Genomic DNA, 16,443 nt, shown 5'->3' with positions numbered 1-16,443 from the left:
TAATATTATTCTATATTATATATACATTTAACTGAAAATACAAAATAAAATATTTGCTCTGTGATGTCTCTGAAGTTTATGCACATGTGTGACAGTCTCTATGTCAGTGTATTCAATTAAAGTGACAGTATAAGCGTAAAAACAATCCATTATAACAATTTACTACGGCTGTTACGTAACTAAAGAGCAAAGTATGATTCTCAGAGTAGGATCTTCAGAGAACAATCACTGGTCCCCATTTAATCTCTCTCTCTGTCTCTGTCTCTCTCTCTCTCTCTCTCTCTCTCTCTCTCTCTCTCTCTCTTTATCACTCTCTTTTAGGATCTTTGGTTATCTGTGTTTGAGTGTATTTATGTTTTTATCACAGATATCAGCCACTGAGTGAGACAGACAGAACGAAGAGGTTCACATAGGTTTATCTCTAAATGAGACCGATGTGAACTAGTAAAGAGGGTATTTCTGTGAGTGTGAGATAAAGAGAAAGGGACAGTGTAAGTGGAAGCTGTCTACCGTCACCTAATGACAAGGTGACCAATGTACAGGCTATAATACCAGCACTGTTTCAAGCTGCACGCACACAAACACACACGTCTCCTGCTCGGACGCCAACCAATATCCATCAGCAGCAGGTGATGTAATCAGCAAAGAATGAAAGCGGCTCGATCCCTTACAGCCAAACTGATCCAGAGAAAAAGAGAGACCTGAGCGGTTGTGTAAAAGGAAAAGAGGAGAGAAACAGAGCAAAAGAAAAAGAGATCTTCCACGATCAGAAATATACCAAGACTGTTGCATGGCATTTACATGCTAAATGCCCTTAAAGCAACACTGGGAATAGCACTGCATTCATTGCACATTTTAAAGCGTAACAGCACATTAAATCTTGCATTTGCATTCCTTAGAGCATAGAGAATATTTCAGGCCTACAAGAAGACAAAGAAATCACTTTGTTCTGATCATCATAGTCAAAATCATAAATCATCTTAAAGGAATAGTTCACCCAAAAATGAATATTTGCTGAAAATGTTCTCACTCTCAGTTCATGCAAGATTAGGATGAGTTTGTTTCTTCATCATATTTGGAGAAATGTAGCATTGCATCAGTGTCTCAGCAATGGATGCTCTGCAGTGAATGGGTGCCGTCAGAATGGGAGTCCAAACAGCTGATAAAAACATTACAATAATCCACAAATCCATCATTAAGACGTTTGTAACTAAAATACAAGTCCATAATCCATAATAACTCTTCCTCCAGTGAAAAAGTGTTCTGGTGTGAATCAGGAGAGAAATCTGCACAGATCAAGCAGCGTTTAAACAGCTCTAAACACATATGTGGCTGGATTTTGATGCGAGAGACAACAGCAGATGCACTTTTTCACTGGAGGAAGCATTATTATGGATTATAGACTCGTATTTGAGTTAAAAACGTCTTAATGCTGGATTTGTTTCAGCTTTTGTCTTCTCCAGATGTTAACTGATGGACTGGAGTGCTGTGGATTATTGTGATGTTTTTATCAGCTGTTTGGACTCTCATTCTGACGGCACCCATTCACTGCAGAGCACGTGATGCAATGCTACATTTCTCTAAATCTGATGAAGGAACACACTCATCCTAATCTTGGATGACCTGAGGATGAGCACATTTTTAGCAAAGAGAGACATCAGTGTGGAGACATCCATCAATTCCTCAGAATAAAATTTCCTTTAGTCCTCACACACTGTGAAGAAACATGGCGTCTTCCCTCGAGACACCAGTATGTGTATGTTTGCATATGTGTGTCAGATCCATCTTGCTACTGTCTTGTCATCCGTGGCTCTTAACTGAGTCTGAAATACACAGAAGATCCAGCAACAAGCTCAACACAGCGATCAGAGAGGCACTCACCCTTCCACATGACCTACACACACACACACACTTTATTTTTAGTACAGTGTGTGGTAGATTCAGGCTGCGAGTGAGTGAGCGAGACGCCGCTTAGCCATCTTATCTGCCCATGTCTGAACTCTGAGAGCAGCCGTCAATCATCTTTCTATTGAGCCTTAAGCAAACAATCTCCAAAACACTGCAAATGACAAATAAATGATCGACACGTGTGATTTCCATATGAATGTTTGTCATGAGAATAAACTGAACTCACAGAGCAGAGCGCAGATGATTTTTGATTTTGAGGGAAATTATATGGACACTTTTAAAATCTCTGCACTGAAAGACGCCTTGATTTTAAAGTAAATCATAATTCTGTCATAATTTACAGCATGTTGTTAACCTCTTCATCTGGTTTAAGCTCCACTTGGTTAAGCTGCTTTCATTGTATGGAAAAGATAAAACGTACCTTCTGCTAAATTTTATAAGCAATGACATAAGAGTGAATAAATGAGGACAGAAACTTCATTTTTGGTGATTTATCCCATTAAAGTCAGTTTAATACTCGTCAGCTGTCTAACAAACGCTTTTGAGGTAAGAGATAAAATTATATTGGTTTACATCCAGCAAACCAGAAAGACAAGACACTGTCAATCCCTTCAAATTGAACACACAACCACAAAATGTTTAAAAATGGTCAATAAAAACCAGTTGAGTCTAACTGCAAGACATGAAGCATGTCACAGATACGAGGAACTGTTTCCGAAGGTGTTTTCTTCTTTCAGAAATGCTGACACCTTCTATACTGTGTCTCCTCTAGCCGAGGCTGTAAATTGGTGTTGTTTAGGACTATCTGGAGAGAAAGATGAAATATAACGTGTTCAACCCCATACTGAAAAGAAAAACGCAAGTGCTGAGTCTTTTTAGACTAACGGCTCTGTTACAGTCACGTCAAAACTCACGAAACATTACACCAGAGTTGTTAAGTAAAACTAAACCTAAAACTATTAAAATCATTTCCATTAATTGAAATAGGGCTAAAATAAAATAGAATACAAATATTACATGGAAAAACTTAAGCATAATGAAAATTAGAAATGACATAAATGCAATAAAAAATAAAATGAAATAAAATTAATTCAAGTTGGAGAACTAAAATGACTAAAACTGAAATAAAAACAAACAAAAGCTAGATAGAGATACTTAAAAACAAAAATAATAAAAAAATAAAAGCACATAACCTCCCGAAAATAAAATGAAAAATGAAAATATAAAAAGAAAACCTAATTCATAATATCAATAAATGCTATATTACTACACACACACACACACACACACACACACACACACATTTTATACTATAAATATACTATTATGTAATATAATAAATATATGCAGTACTACAAGAATAAATATATTCAATATTATAAACATAATAATAAAATAACATTGCATTACACTAATTTCTACACACCATAAGAACCTCACAGGCACATTTCAATAATCACAGAGATTTACTCCATTAATCGTCTCTGAAAACACAGCATCAAACTTCAAAAACAATGGCTGTTTTCCATCAGGGTTTTGATAAACATGCCCATTGCCCCGCCCCCTGTTCGTCATTGGCTAAACAGGCAGTTAGCCCCGCCCCAAACTCACGCCATTGGTTGAGTCAGACGTTGTCATGTCAGAAAGAGAGCACAGCGTTTAATCAAACAGTGACTTACTAATAATTATCTTTCCGCATTACGCTGGGATACGAGAGCGTGTTTTAATGACACAAAGTCACTTCAACACAAAGTCTTTGCATGATCAGTGAAATATGAAGAAATGCACTTCGAAGGACACAAAACACAAACATTAGCAGGCGAGCGGTGTTGGCGTGTTTGCGTGTTTCCCGTTTGCTAACCTCTCTGTAAGTGAGCCTATAGGTCACCACGCCGGCATTATTTCAATCACTCTGCGGCTCCATCCCTCCCTCCGTCTCTTATCATCCCATCAGCGCCGCATCCCTATCCCTCCATTAAATAAATTGTGTTGTAATAATCCGCTGTGCTGCGTGATATTGGTGGCCTTTTTGATTACCCCACTTTCAGCCCATCCAGGGCACTCAATAATTCTCACTTTACCTTCAGAGCACCAGGAGTCGGTCACTCTTTCAGTAGTTTTTTGTACACTTTTACATTAAAGATAATACATTCTTCATTTTTTTATGAATGAAGTTTGATAAGAACGAACTGTTTTTAAATGAACAGTGTCTTATTAAGGAAAAACTGACATTTTAATGGTCAAAAACGTCAGTCTGATGCATCTGTGCATAAGTAGATGATTTTATTTAGTGGAAATGAAATATAACAATATGAAAGCAGTCCACAGGAGCATCTACCATCATGAGTTTGGTGAACTTTAGAGCATTTGTAACACTCACTTTCGTTACTGTGGGACATACTAGAAGAAGAAGAGAAAACGATGAAGAACACAAAATAAATGAAGTAGCAGAAGAAGAAGAAGAGGAGAAATTAAGAAAAGGGTGACAAAGAAGAACAAAGATCATGGATGAAGAAGAAAAAGGAGAAGAAGCAGAAAAAAGAAGCAGAACAATAAAAGGAAGCATAAAAGGAGGAAGAAGAATAAACAAAAGAAGAAAAGGGTGATGAAGAAGGACAAAGAAGAAGAAGAAGCAGATGAATGAATAAGAGAAAGCAGAAGAAAAAATAAAAAAGGAGCAGAAAGAGAAAAGAAGAAAAAGGACGATGAATGAGAAGGACAAAGACACAGAAGAAGAAAGGATGAAGAAGGGAAAGAAGGATGAAAAGAAGAAGAAAAAGAATGAAGAACAACTATATATTATAATCAGAACAGCCAATAACACAATAACGACGCAAACACACAATAATAGAGATATCATGATCACCATATACAGTATATATATACATATATTCATATTAGATATGAAGTTTGTGTTTGATAAAGATGCAAAGGAACAAATCCTGTCTAGTGAAGTGAACTAGTACAGACATCCCCTGCTGAGTGCATAAGGAGTAGTGAACACTGCCTAGTGAACTGGAACATATTCTCATGCACTAGAAACAATAAGGTTAAACAGAATTCTGTAAGTAAATGATCTTTATGATTGCCTAACTTCTACATACTGACATATTCGACGCTGTTGTTCATCAGGGCTGCTGAATAATGAATAGGAAATAGGTGTTATGCTAATGTGGCGGTCGTATGTTAATGAGGATCAGCTGTGCTGTGTAATACGCTGCTGTCTAATGTCCCTGCTGGACTGTGGTACGTGTGTGTGAGCAGGTATATCGTCTCGTCTCGTCTCAATCGCAAATAAATCAGGTGTGAGACACGAGCGCCATCCGGCAAGACCCAAACAAATCAATAGAGACACGCAGCCAACAATCAAGTGCAATCAAAAGCCGGGGAGAGGATCAGACACTGTCATTTGAGCTGGGAGTCGAGTGTGAGTGTGTGTGTGTGTGTGTGTGTGTAAATGCACAAAGTTTTCTGTAAAGGGTATGTGTAGGGTTGATATAGGCCGTTACAGTATAAAACCCATTACGCCTATGAAGAGTCCCCATAAACCATAAAAACAAACCTGTGTGTGTGTGTGTACTGTACATGATCATCCAACACTTCAGCTCCTACACTAATCTCTCCTGTCCTACAAATGAATTAAACCAGCATCTGTCTGTCTCCATGCACAGAAATCCAACATATTTATCGATTCTTTGAGTCAACCTAAAAATTATGCATAACTTATCAACACACTGTACTGCATTCTTAATATTCTTAAAGTCAACATGAAATAAAATTCACAACCCATTTTTCTTCGGTAATGTGACAGGTTTCCAAGTGGAAAGAGATACTCAATAGGGCTGCATGATAAATCGAAATGGAATCGAGATCACGATTCTGTGAAGGACGGATGACGAAAACGCTGCAAAAGTGTGACAACAGAACATTTTATATATTATTTTTTTTTTTTTATAGTCATACAGGTTTGAAATAACAACATTACTCGATCAAAACCACATAAAACCAAAAACAAACTTAAAGAAATGAATGAAATGCACGATGTTGTCAATAATAAAACTAACCAAATCTAAATGTTAAGTATCTAAGACTAAATGCACTTACAGTAAATGTTACGTAAATACTAATAAAGCATCTTTGTCTGAACCTGGAGAAAACATCAAACTCTAATGTGCATTCTGTATTCGAAAGCTGCTCCACTTTGCTTTAATGAATTCAGCCAGATCTGAGGAAAGAGATAGAGAGAGAAAATAAAGCAGCGAGAGATGACTTCCTTCTTATTTTCTGCGGTGAAGGTAAGTCCCTTCTGGGAGACGTGAGGTTGAACAAAAGGATGGAAAGAGAAGTTTGTGTGTGTGTGAGAGAGAGAGAGAGATGAGCAATAGAGGTCTGACACATCAGACTAAATTAACCCCTTAATGATTGCTCATGTCCATTCCTCATGTAGACTGTGATGGATTAACAACATCTTCAGCACAAAAACATGTTAACCACACTGTTAACCCTATGAATGCATCATGAATGCAAAGTTATCATTCTGTCATCATTTACTCGTCATTTACCAAACCTGTATGACTGTCTTTGCTTTGGTGCAACACAAGAGACATTATTTTGACGATTGCATCAGTGTCCAAAATATCTTCTTTTGTGTTCCAATAAAAAAACAAAAAAACTTTAACGTGTATTTTGGAAAACAACATGTGTCAATCATTTTCCCATAAGTGCTTATCAAAATAAAAATGTGATGGTTTATTGTTTTTAAATTAAGAAATTAGCTATAAACGGCTGTATTTTAGTTGTAATGCAAAATAAATTATTATATTATTTTTCTTAAATACAGAGAAAATAATAGTAATATGTCAAAAAAAAAATTTAGTATTTTTAAAAAAATATTTTAGTAATAATAATAATAATAATAATAATAACAACAATTGTTATTATTATTTTATATATAATTTTTATTATTATTGCACAATTTGGCCGACATTTTGTGATTATATATCAATTTGGTTGTATAATAATATTAATAATAATAATAATAATAATAATATTTTATAGCCATATTGATATATAATAACACAATTTTGGCCAAATTGCACAGCCCTACAAACAATGTTGTCAATAATAAAACTAACCAAATCTAAATGTTAAGTATCTAAGACTAAATGCACTTACAGTAAATGTTACGTAAATACTAATAACACAGATACTGTAAATCATAACGTGTAGTAGGGCACTATAGAAAAATCAATTCCATCTTAACTAAGGCGTTCCTCAACAATATAAAATAAATATAAGATAAGAAAATGTTTTAGAGTTGGAAATAAGACTGTAGATTTGATTATAGTGCCATTATTATTATTGTGCTCTCAGAAAACATCCACTTGTGCTCTCAGAAAACATCCACTCTTCCTGTCCCACACAACTCATATTATTCAATATCTGAGACAATAATGCCTGAAGCCTCAAGTACCAAGTACTAACATCTCAGTATCCAGCGATGAAGCCACACAAGCTCTTCCTTCCTGCTACTGATCACCATCAGCTATGGAACTTCCTGGGCTTTGATTCACTGTATAAACACATTTAGGCTTCGCTTTATCTGTCATAACGTCATTTCATTTCTGCCAGCATCACCAGCATTGCCTATCAGTAAATAACACGTCCTATACTGTAGATGTGCTGCTTGCATTACGGTGTATGTTACAGTGTAATTATATTAGTGAGCATGGAAAAATACTAACGAGCAACATGCACTTAATCTATATTGTGGAACTACGGTTAATTACACAACATAAGTGTTACTGCTACTGAAAATAAGTATATTAATGTGCAAAAAGGACGTTGCCAAGTGTTCATTTTAACCAGGGTTATTATAGTTAACTAAAACTGGAGCTAAAATTAAAACCATAAAAAAATTGTTACTTGAAATAAAATAAATGTTAACTGAAATAAACTTTAAAAAACTTTTTTTATTTCTCATTTTAATTTAGTTTGATGAACAAAAACTAAAACTGAAATAAAACATGTATAAAAACTATTTAGACATAAACAAAAACTACTAAAAATGACAAAATCACACAACAAAACTACTAAAACTTTAACTATGGAAAATATAAAAACTCGAAATATTAATAAAAACAATAATACTATCTCAACGATACTAAAATAATACTGATTTTAACTTTGCATTGCTCCATCAAACAGGTGTCTCATTAAATTATTTATTAGATTATTATGCAGTATTTTTACTTTATTACAGAAAAATTCTAATTCAATGAGTTTTTAAATTCTAATTGGCAGAAGAACATGTTTAAATACTATTAAATAATCCAAAATAACAAATACAATTTCATTTTAAATGATACAGTTGTTTTCTTCAATGCAATTTCTTATTTAACCCTATAATTAAAAGAAATTAAATATCTTATCGACACTAAAATAACACTGATTTTAACTTTGCATTGCTCACAAAAACATGTCCATGTCACATTTCACCCCAAACCCAAAAGGCAAAATAAGATATAATCATATTTCTAAGCATTTTAGATGGCAATTTGCAGGACATTATTTTCATGAAAATTAAGCAGTTTTTCCCCCAAAATCTCTCAATACTGTGATACAATATCTTTACTGTATTACATAAAACAAACGTAATTCAATGAGTTTTTAAATTCAAATTGGCAGCGTAACATCTTTAAATACTATTAAATAATGCAAAATGATAAATACAATTTAATGTAAATCAATACGGTTGTTTTTGCTTCATTTTCTTCAATGTAATTTCTTATTTACATTTACATTTAGTCATTTAGCAGACGCTTTTATCCAAAGCGACTTACAAATCGAAGCAATCAAAACTAACAAAAGAGCAACAATATGTAAGTGCATATTATTTAACCCGATAATTGAAAGAAAGAAATACGACAAGCATGCTCTTGACAGATTTTTATGGGATTCCCCCAGTTGTTATTATGCAATGTGCACCGCAGATCTGAACCTGAAACAAAACCCTCGCTCTGAACCATTTTCTGTAGGTCAGTTCAAAAGGCTGAAGCTCATAGATCAGATGCAGCACTCCTTGACATTTCAATTACTCTGGTCACTGTCTTTCAGTGCTGAGCGGATCTCGTTTATTAGAGCCACCGATCAGTGGATCTGCTGCATGTGCATTAATCGAATGACTAAATTACAGTGATACGGATAAATCTGTGCATACGGATGGATGGAGACATTGAGGATTTTAATTGTGGGTTTCATAATCACGAGTGTGGCTAAAACAGGGGTTAATTTTTATGCACACGGCAAAACACTAATTACATGTCCATTATGCAATGGCAAACATAACGCAAATGAAAACACAAAACTTATTTTATTTGCCATTTCCTGCGGAGGTCATTTATGAGAGGAGGCCGGGCAAATATGTCTCTGCTCAATGACTTGGGAACTGATACTGCAAGTACTTTAAGAGCATGACAAGATAAATATATGGTGCATGACGCTGCACAGAAGAGGATTTTGGAAGTGAGGCCGAGTGTATTGTGTAAGGAATGTACAAGAGAAGCTCTGTTCCAAAACCTAGTGAGCTGCCTACCTAGACAGCATTTTAAGGTGCCAAAAGTTCCCGCACAAAAGCCGGGTAAAATGTAAGCAACAACATATTGCTGGTTCAATCAAATTGCAAGGCATCACCACACGTGCTGCTCCCAAAAAACGCAATCCCAGAATGCATTGCAAAATATTAAGTAAACAATTCCAAGATGGAAAAGAGTGACTACAATTTTCTAATAGTTCAACAAAGTTGCATTACAAGAGTGTTGATTTTCAATAAAAGAGTACTTTCGCTTGTGTGATATTGCTTAAATACAATTACATTTAATGTACTACCGAAAAGTATTGATAAAATTAAATAAAATAAAATTTGGCTACTTTTTCTTTTTCTTCTAATTTATTTTTAATATATTTTTAATACATATACTTTTGTTTTATTGTTCATTTTTCTCATGCACCTTTTAAAAATAATTTTACGGTATGTAAAGCACTTTGAATTACCAATGTGCATGAAATAAAATATATAAACATAATAAATTATGTGAAATATTTATTTTTATTGTTATTTTTTTCTCTCATGCACCTTATACCTTATATCGTTTTACAATATGTAAAGCACTTAAAATTAGCAATATGCATGAAATACAATAAATAATATTCAATATTTATTTGTATTCTTTTTTATTCTTTTATTTTTTTATGCACCATTTTACAGCATGTAAAGCACTTTGAATTATCACTGTGCATGAAATAAAATATATAAACATAAATTATATTAAATATTTGTTTTAATTTATTCTTTTATTTTTTATTTCTTATGCACATTTTATGATGTAAAAAATAATAATAATTTTACAGCATGTAAAGCACTTTGAATTACCACTGTGTATGAAACACAATAAATAAACAAAATAAACTATATTAATTACTAAATATTTCTTTCTGTATATTGATACTATTTATTTCTCCTGCACCTTTTATAATTTTTTATAATTTTACGGTATGTAAAGCACTTTGAATTACCAATGTGCATGAAAAAAAAAAAAACATAAAATCAACTGTATTAAATATTTCTTTCATTTTAATGTTATTTTTTATTTCTCATGCACCTTTTACAATAAATAAACTGCATTAAATTTTAAACTCCATTGCAATATTGTGTCGTGTCTCTTGTTGTTCTAGTACTAGTTGTGTGTAGGGTTGCAAAGGGGTGGAAAATTTCCGGAAACTTTCCCAAAATCCCTGGAATATTCCAAAAAAATCCTGGAAAGTTTCCAAAATTTACTGGCAATTTTCACCTTTTTGCAACCCTAGTTGTGTGTAGCGAATGTCGCATAGAACTGCTTCCAAAAAGTCTCTTATGAGAGAATGCTGACTTAAAAGGTAGCTGCCTACATAGCAAAGCAGAGCTACAGAATGAATGGGTCACTGACATATCCAAGGCTCAGTATGAAGAATGCCGTGTGGCCTTTATCTTCAGTAACGATGCTCTGGTGTGTGACATTGCTGTGGTAATTACAGAGGTATATGCAGGAGGAGATTAGGCCTGTAATCAGCGCTGGAAATTCAGTCTATTGTGTTCAGAGGAGAGAAGCAACGATATTGTTATCTGTGCCACCGCAACAATGTGACAATACCAGCATGGCTATAAAAGATCTGTAATCCAGTGTGCTTTGCAAAAATGCTAAATCTGTCACAAGAAAACATGAATCTTTACACAGGTCTTCTCCATAATAATCTTCCCCTCCACCGAAGCTCTGAGGTCATTGACAGTGCTGGTTTTAATATGCATCTCAAGCAAACACATGAAACGTCTCAGCTTTGGCATAGAGGACGATTATCCATAATAAGCTGAGGTGCTTCAAAAATATTTTGCACGGAAATAATAACAGTAGCAACACAAAGGAGAGTAAATCTTTCATTTTTGGGGTAATATTCCTTTAAAATGCTCTCAGGTATCAAGAAACATGTAGAATAAGACATCAACTTCTTAACCAAAATTCAATGTCTCCTGCATAACTTTCAATTATTAAACAAAGCGGTGATGACAACGAAATAATCTATGATGCATTAGAAAGGTATTTATAATGTACAATATAATGCATTACATTTTTTCATAAATAATTGTATCCAAAGTTAAAATGCATTATAATATTTGCAGATTCCTTAGATATGAAATTGATTGTTAGTCATCTGTTTTAATTAAATATACTTTCTAAAGGTATATCATAAGTATTATAAAAGTGGTTACAATTATTCATGAGATCATGCAATACATTGCAATGCATATTTAATGCATTAAAAACATCTGTATAATGCATCATATATAAAGGTATTAAATAAAGTGTTACTGAATAATCTTCCTCTCTCAGCCCTGACACACACACACACACACACACACACACACGCACGCACGTCACACACACACTCCCCACACACACACACACACACACACACACACACACACACACACACAAACGCAGCAACCTCATATTATATCAGTCTATTCCCACACTGCCTTTCATATCCTCCAGGAACAACGCTGCAATCTCATAATGTCGAGCAGAATAAAAGCACCATCTCGGGATCAATAGGTAAACAGCAGTCGTGTCTCCGGAGGGGGCTGGGTTATAGCGGTTAACCCTGTGTCGCACGTTACCCTGCCAATTCATGAATGAAAACTGTGTAAATTCAACCCAATCACAGACATCCATGGCACACACAGCGTTTGTGAATATGCATTTAGCCAGTCAGACGGATTGTGAATGCAAAACAGATAGCATGTAATTAAAAAATAACTAATGTTTGCTTTTTTTGAAGGCTTGCATGACCACAGCATGAATCAGTTTCATGCACTCATATCACAAATGAAGCCTGAGGCAAATGTGCACAAGCCGGTGTGTATGAACATATCAGATCTATAGAGTCAATGTCATCCCCAAGGACACATCTTAATTAATAAAGCGAGAGAGTGTCTGGATTTCATGTCAAATTCAAGTAGCTAATGCACTTCTGCTGTCAGCTGGGAGAGCTCTGGGCTTGGTGTGTTGCAAAATACTGATAAAAAAACTGATACTGAAAAAAAAATCTGATATTATATATATATATATATATCCTCCTTTGTATATATATATAGTGTCCTTTTCTATGCCACTAAAGCGAAATAAATGAACATAAATATAGGAGCCTGATAAAAATGCTCATTTTAGATTAAAATTTCAGACGGCACTTTTTTTTTTTTCAGACGGCACGCTTTTGCATCGGAACTCTTCATATATAAACTGTATAAATTGTATAAACTATAACCCAGACTTATTTTAAAACAGTAAACATCGATACACCTTCAAATTTAGCATTTTTAGACACTCTTAAAAATGAAGGGCCACAGCAATGCCAAAGCAGGACCATTTTTTAGGTTCCCCAATAGAACCGTTCATTTTCTCTTAGTGTGAAGAACATTTTAATAATCTAAATAACCTCTTTTTTTTTCCACTGTAAAGAACCTTTTGTGCAAAGGAAAGATTCCATGGATGTTAATGGTTACCGATTGGTGATAATAAAGATCATTTATTTTTAAGAGTGCACTAATAATCATGACAAAAGTGCATCTATCTTTAAAGCCTTTCATTTGTTTTCTTCTCTTTAGCAATACTGGTTTGACTATTAAGATAGCAGACAGTTCCTAATAAACACATAATCTGAATTTAAACCTACATTATCTTGCTGTTTTGGGTCAGTGCAACTATTTTCTCTGTCACACCATACACTGATTGATCCAGATGTAAAGTGAGCAGTGTTTCGGAGGGACACAGAACCTGTTACCTGAAATCACTGTAGGGGTGAATAATCCAGAAGCCGGCGGATTTGACCCGTTCTTGTTCCCGTTCCACCGCCTTCTCGCTCCCAAACATCCGCAGGGAAAACTTGTTGACCCCGGGCTGCAGCATCGCCCCGAACTGCCTGTGCATGAAGCCCGCTTGATAAAACCTCTCGTCGTCCGGCAGGATCTGCTCGATGCCCTCCAGCTTTATAAAGCCAGCCTGCTGATCCGGGACGCCCGGTTGCTGCTGGCTCGCACCGGCGGCATCCTCACCCCCGCCGGCTCCAGGAGGGCTCTCCTCGCTCGGGGTGACTTCTCCCTCCGTGATCAGACGCCTCTCCTCCGCTACATCCGAGTCGTGGACGTGCCGACTGGTGATGGACGAAAGGCTCCCTCGGAACCTCCGGCAGTCCCCGTTGGAGCTGGTCTTCACGGGTCTCCCGATGTCCGTCTCCATGATCACGGACTCTCCGCTTCTGGTCTCCCCCGCGGAGGTCGGCGACGGCAAGGGCTTCATCCGGATGCTCTTCCTCCGGGTGTCCTTGTCGGTGTCTTCTGCATCACCCATGATGTGCTGTGGCAAACTGTAGAGCCTTTTACGCGTGGACGAATGCAACCTGTCCATTATGACATTGAAACGGGTGCGCGATTAATTCAATGACAAACGAATCCAGTTCGGGTGTAATTATGTCCACAAATCGTTGTGCACCGGAACCCGAATAGTCTGAAGGGTCAAACCCACCCGTCTTTCGCTCAAGCACATGCCACGGCGCATTAGGCTACCTGGCTGCCCAAATCCAGCGGTCTCCAGCTTCAAGGCACTGACTGTGTTGCTCTGCGAGCACGTATAAAGTCTGAGGAATCGCAGATCGGGGGAGGTCACGGACCCACAGCATCCCTGTCGGCTGTCAATCACGCTCACGATCGAGTAGCCCACATCAACCGGGAACCGCTGACATCACCGCCTTCCGCCGTGAATATTCCTGGTGATGCTGATCTCGGGTTGCCATAGAAGCGAGAGCCCAGCCTCTCAGAGTCAGTCGGGTACCACACCTAACCAAACCTTTACGCGGTTCTCCTCGCGCAATATTCGCATTTTACACACAAAATAAACATTTGGCTTTATTTTGACTTTTTGTGATGGAGATCACTGACTGGGATGGAAGCCCGTTTCCGCCACTGAATTAAAACAATAAAAAATGTTATTGCGACTTTTTATCTCACATTTCGGACTTTATTCACAGAATTGTGACATATTAAATCGCAATTGCCAGTTATAAAATCAGAATTGCGAGATATGATCTCAAAACTCTGACTTTTTTTCTCAGAATTGTGAGTTATAAAGTCACATGTTGAGGGGGAAAAGACTATGTTCTCAGAATCGCGCGTTTATATCTCACAATTATGACTTGGCAATTGCAAGTTCTGAGAAAAAAAGTCAGAATTGTGAGATAAAAAGTCGCAATTACCTTTTTAATTTATTTTTTTTTATTCAGCGGCGGAAACGGGCTTCCACAGACAGGTGTCAATAACCCCGGGGAAAATAGATTTATATAAATTAAACCAACGTTGTCATGTTTTAATACATGTAATTCCTCAAATTTTAACAAATAAGTACGCCTAATTTCAAAACTTAATATTGCTTTGTTAATTAAATAAAATTACACTATTAAACTAAATTTACACTAAAACACATTATTTTAATTTTCTAATTAACATAAAGTTCGACGTTGAAAATACTGACGCATGCGCACAACTGTAGAGTAAAAACGTCATGCGATTTAAATATTAACCGTCAATCGGTTCTTCCTCCTTTTTTCATCCGCTTTACTCGCTTCATTTTCTGGAAAAAAAGGTAAACGCGAATATGGAAAGTGGTTCTTCACCCGAAGAACATTCGAAAGACACGACGATTTCGAATTGTGTTTGGAAACTGCGACGCTATGGTCGATTTCTCCCCGAAGGCAAAGCAAAATCGGTCAGTAACTGCGCGTGGAAGGTGAGAACTGAGCGAAAAGTCCCGCCCTTTTCTCTTGCCGCCCTCAACGGAAGCGAAAGCGGGACACTTTAGTTTTATAACTGAAATATATTCATTTCTTGTTCATTCAGGGGAAAACAAACAAACAAAAAGTTGTTGTTTTGGGGGGAAAAAGGAGTTTAGTGAGGAGAACAAGTTGGCAAGATAAAAAAAAACAACAACAAAAAAAAACAGCCCCATTAGTTCTACAAATAAAAACAGTAATTCTAATAAAAACTGATTTGTTTAAAGACAATGTGAGTGTTGTTTGCTCCACCATAGAATTGTAATTGATGTTTGGTGTATTGTTATATGGCTGCTAAGGTGTTCTGGGTGGTTGTTAGGGTATAGTTAAATGGATGCTGGGTGTTTTGGGTGGTTGCTAGGGTGTTGCCGAGTGGATGCTGGGTGTTTTGGGTGGTTGCTAAGGTGTTGCTGGGTGTTTTGGGTGGTTGCTAGAGTGTTGCTGAGTGGATGCTGGATGTTTTTGGTGGTTGCTAGGGTGTTGCTGGGTGATTGAATGGGTGTTTTTTGGGGGCAAGGCAAGTTTGCTCATATAGCACATTTCATGCACAATTAATTCAATGTGCTTTACGTAGACATGTTAGAGGTGGTTTCTAGGTGTTTGCTGGCATTTTCTAGGTGGTTGGTTGGGTGTTTTTTGGAGGGGGAGATATTCTGGCAAACAAGTTTACTTATATAGCACTTCATGCACAGTGGTAATTCAGTGTGCTTTATGTAGACCTGTGTTATAGGTGATTGGTGGGGTGTTCTGGCTGGTTGCTTTTGTGTTGCTAGGTTGTTGCTTGCATGGGTGTTTTTTTTGGGGGGGGGGGGGGGGGGGGACCCTTCAGTGCATTTGTTTACTGCTACATAGCTAATTGTGTTTCTGTCCCTTGTTCTAGGTTTTTTTTGTATCTTTTTGTAATGTATTTGAAAATGTATAAATAAAACATTAAAAAAATTATAAAAATAAAACACTTCATACTGACACTATCTGATGACATTCAAAACACAATGATGTGCATTATTTATTAACAGTGTCAGTGAATGTGGTTATCACAAAATGGGCAAATATCTGCCAGTTAACTGTGCCAATAACTGCTCTGTCCAGTGTTATTTTAGTTAAGCCCCGTTCACACCCAAG

At 36.4% G+C, this 16,443-nt stretch overlaps 2 protein-coding genes across 2 annotated transcripts in view; one reads left to right on the top strand and one right to left on the bottom strand.

Moving 5' to 3' along the window:
• Positions 1–14,030, bottom strand: part of LOC107668476 (potassium/sodium hyperpolarization-activated cyclic nucleotide-gated channel 1-like) — a 97,252-nt gene extending 83,222 nt beyond the window's left edge. Inside the window, exon 1 of the mRNA XM_016460347.1 lies at positions 13,282–14,030. Coding sequence (XP_016315833.1) covers positions 13,282–13,904 — 623 coding nt within the window. The 5' untranslated portion in view covers positions 13,905–14,030. The remainder of the gene's footprint in view (positions 1–13,281) is intronic.
• A 1,116-nt stretch (positions 14,031–15,146) lies between these two features.
• The window catches only part of LOC107668480 (meiotic recombination protein REC114-like), an 8,332-nt gene continuing 7,035 nt past the window's right edge, over positions 15,147–16,443 (top strand). Inside the window, exon 1 of the mRNA XM_016460352.1 lies at positions 15,147–15,278. Coding sequence (XP_016315838.1) covers positions 15,147–15,278 — 132 coding nt within the window. The remainder of the gene's footprint in view (positions 15,279–16,443) is intronic.

This window comes from Sinocyclocheilus anshuiensis, unplaced genomic scaffold (genome assembly GCF_001515605.1).
Source record: "Sinocyclocheilus anshuiensis isolate Anshui unplaced genomic scaffold, SAMN03320099.WGS_v1.1 scaffold2085, whole genome shotgun sequence".
Taxonomy (NCBI): Eukaryota; Metazoa; Chordata; class Actinopteri; order Cypriniformes; family Cyprinidae; genus Sinocyclocheilus; species Sinocyclocheilus anshuiensis.
This window is presented reverse-complemented; position numbering and strand designations above follow the sequence as displayed.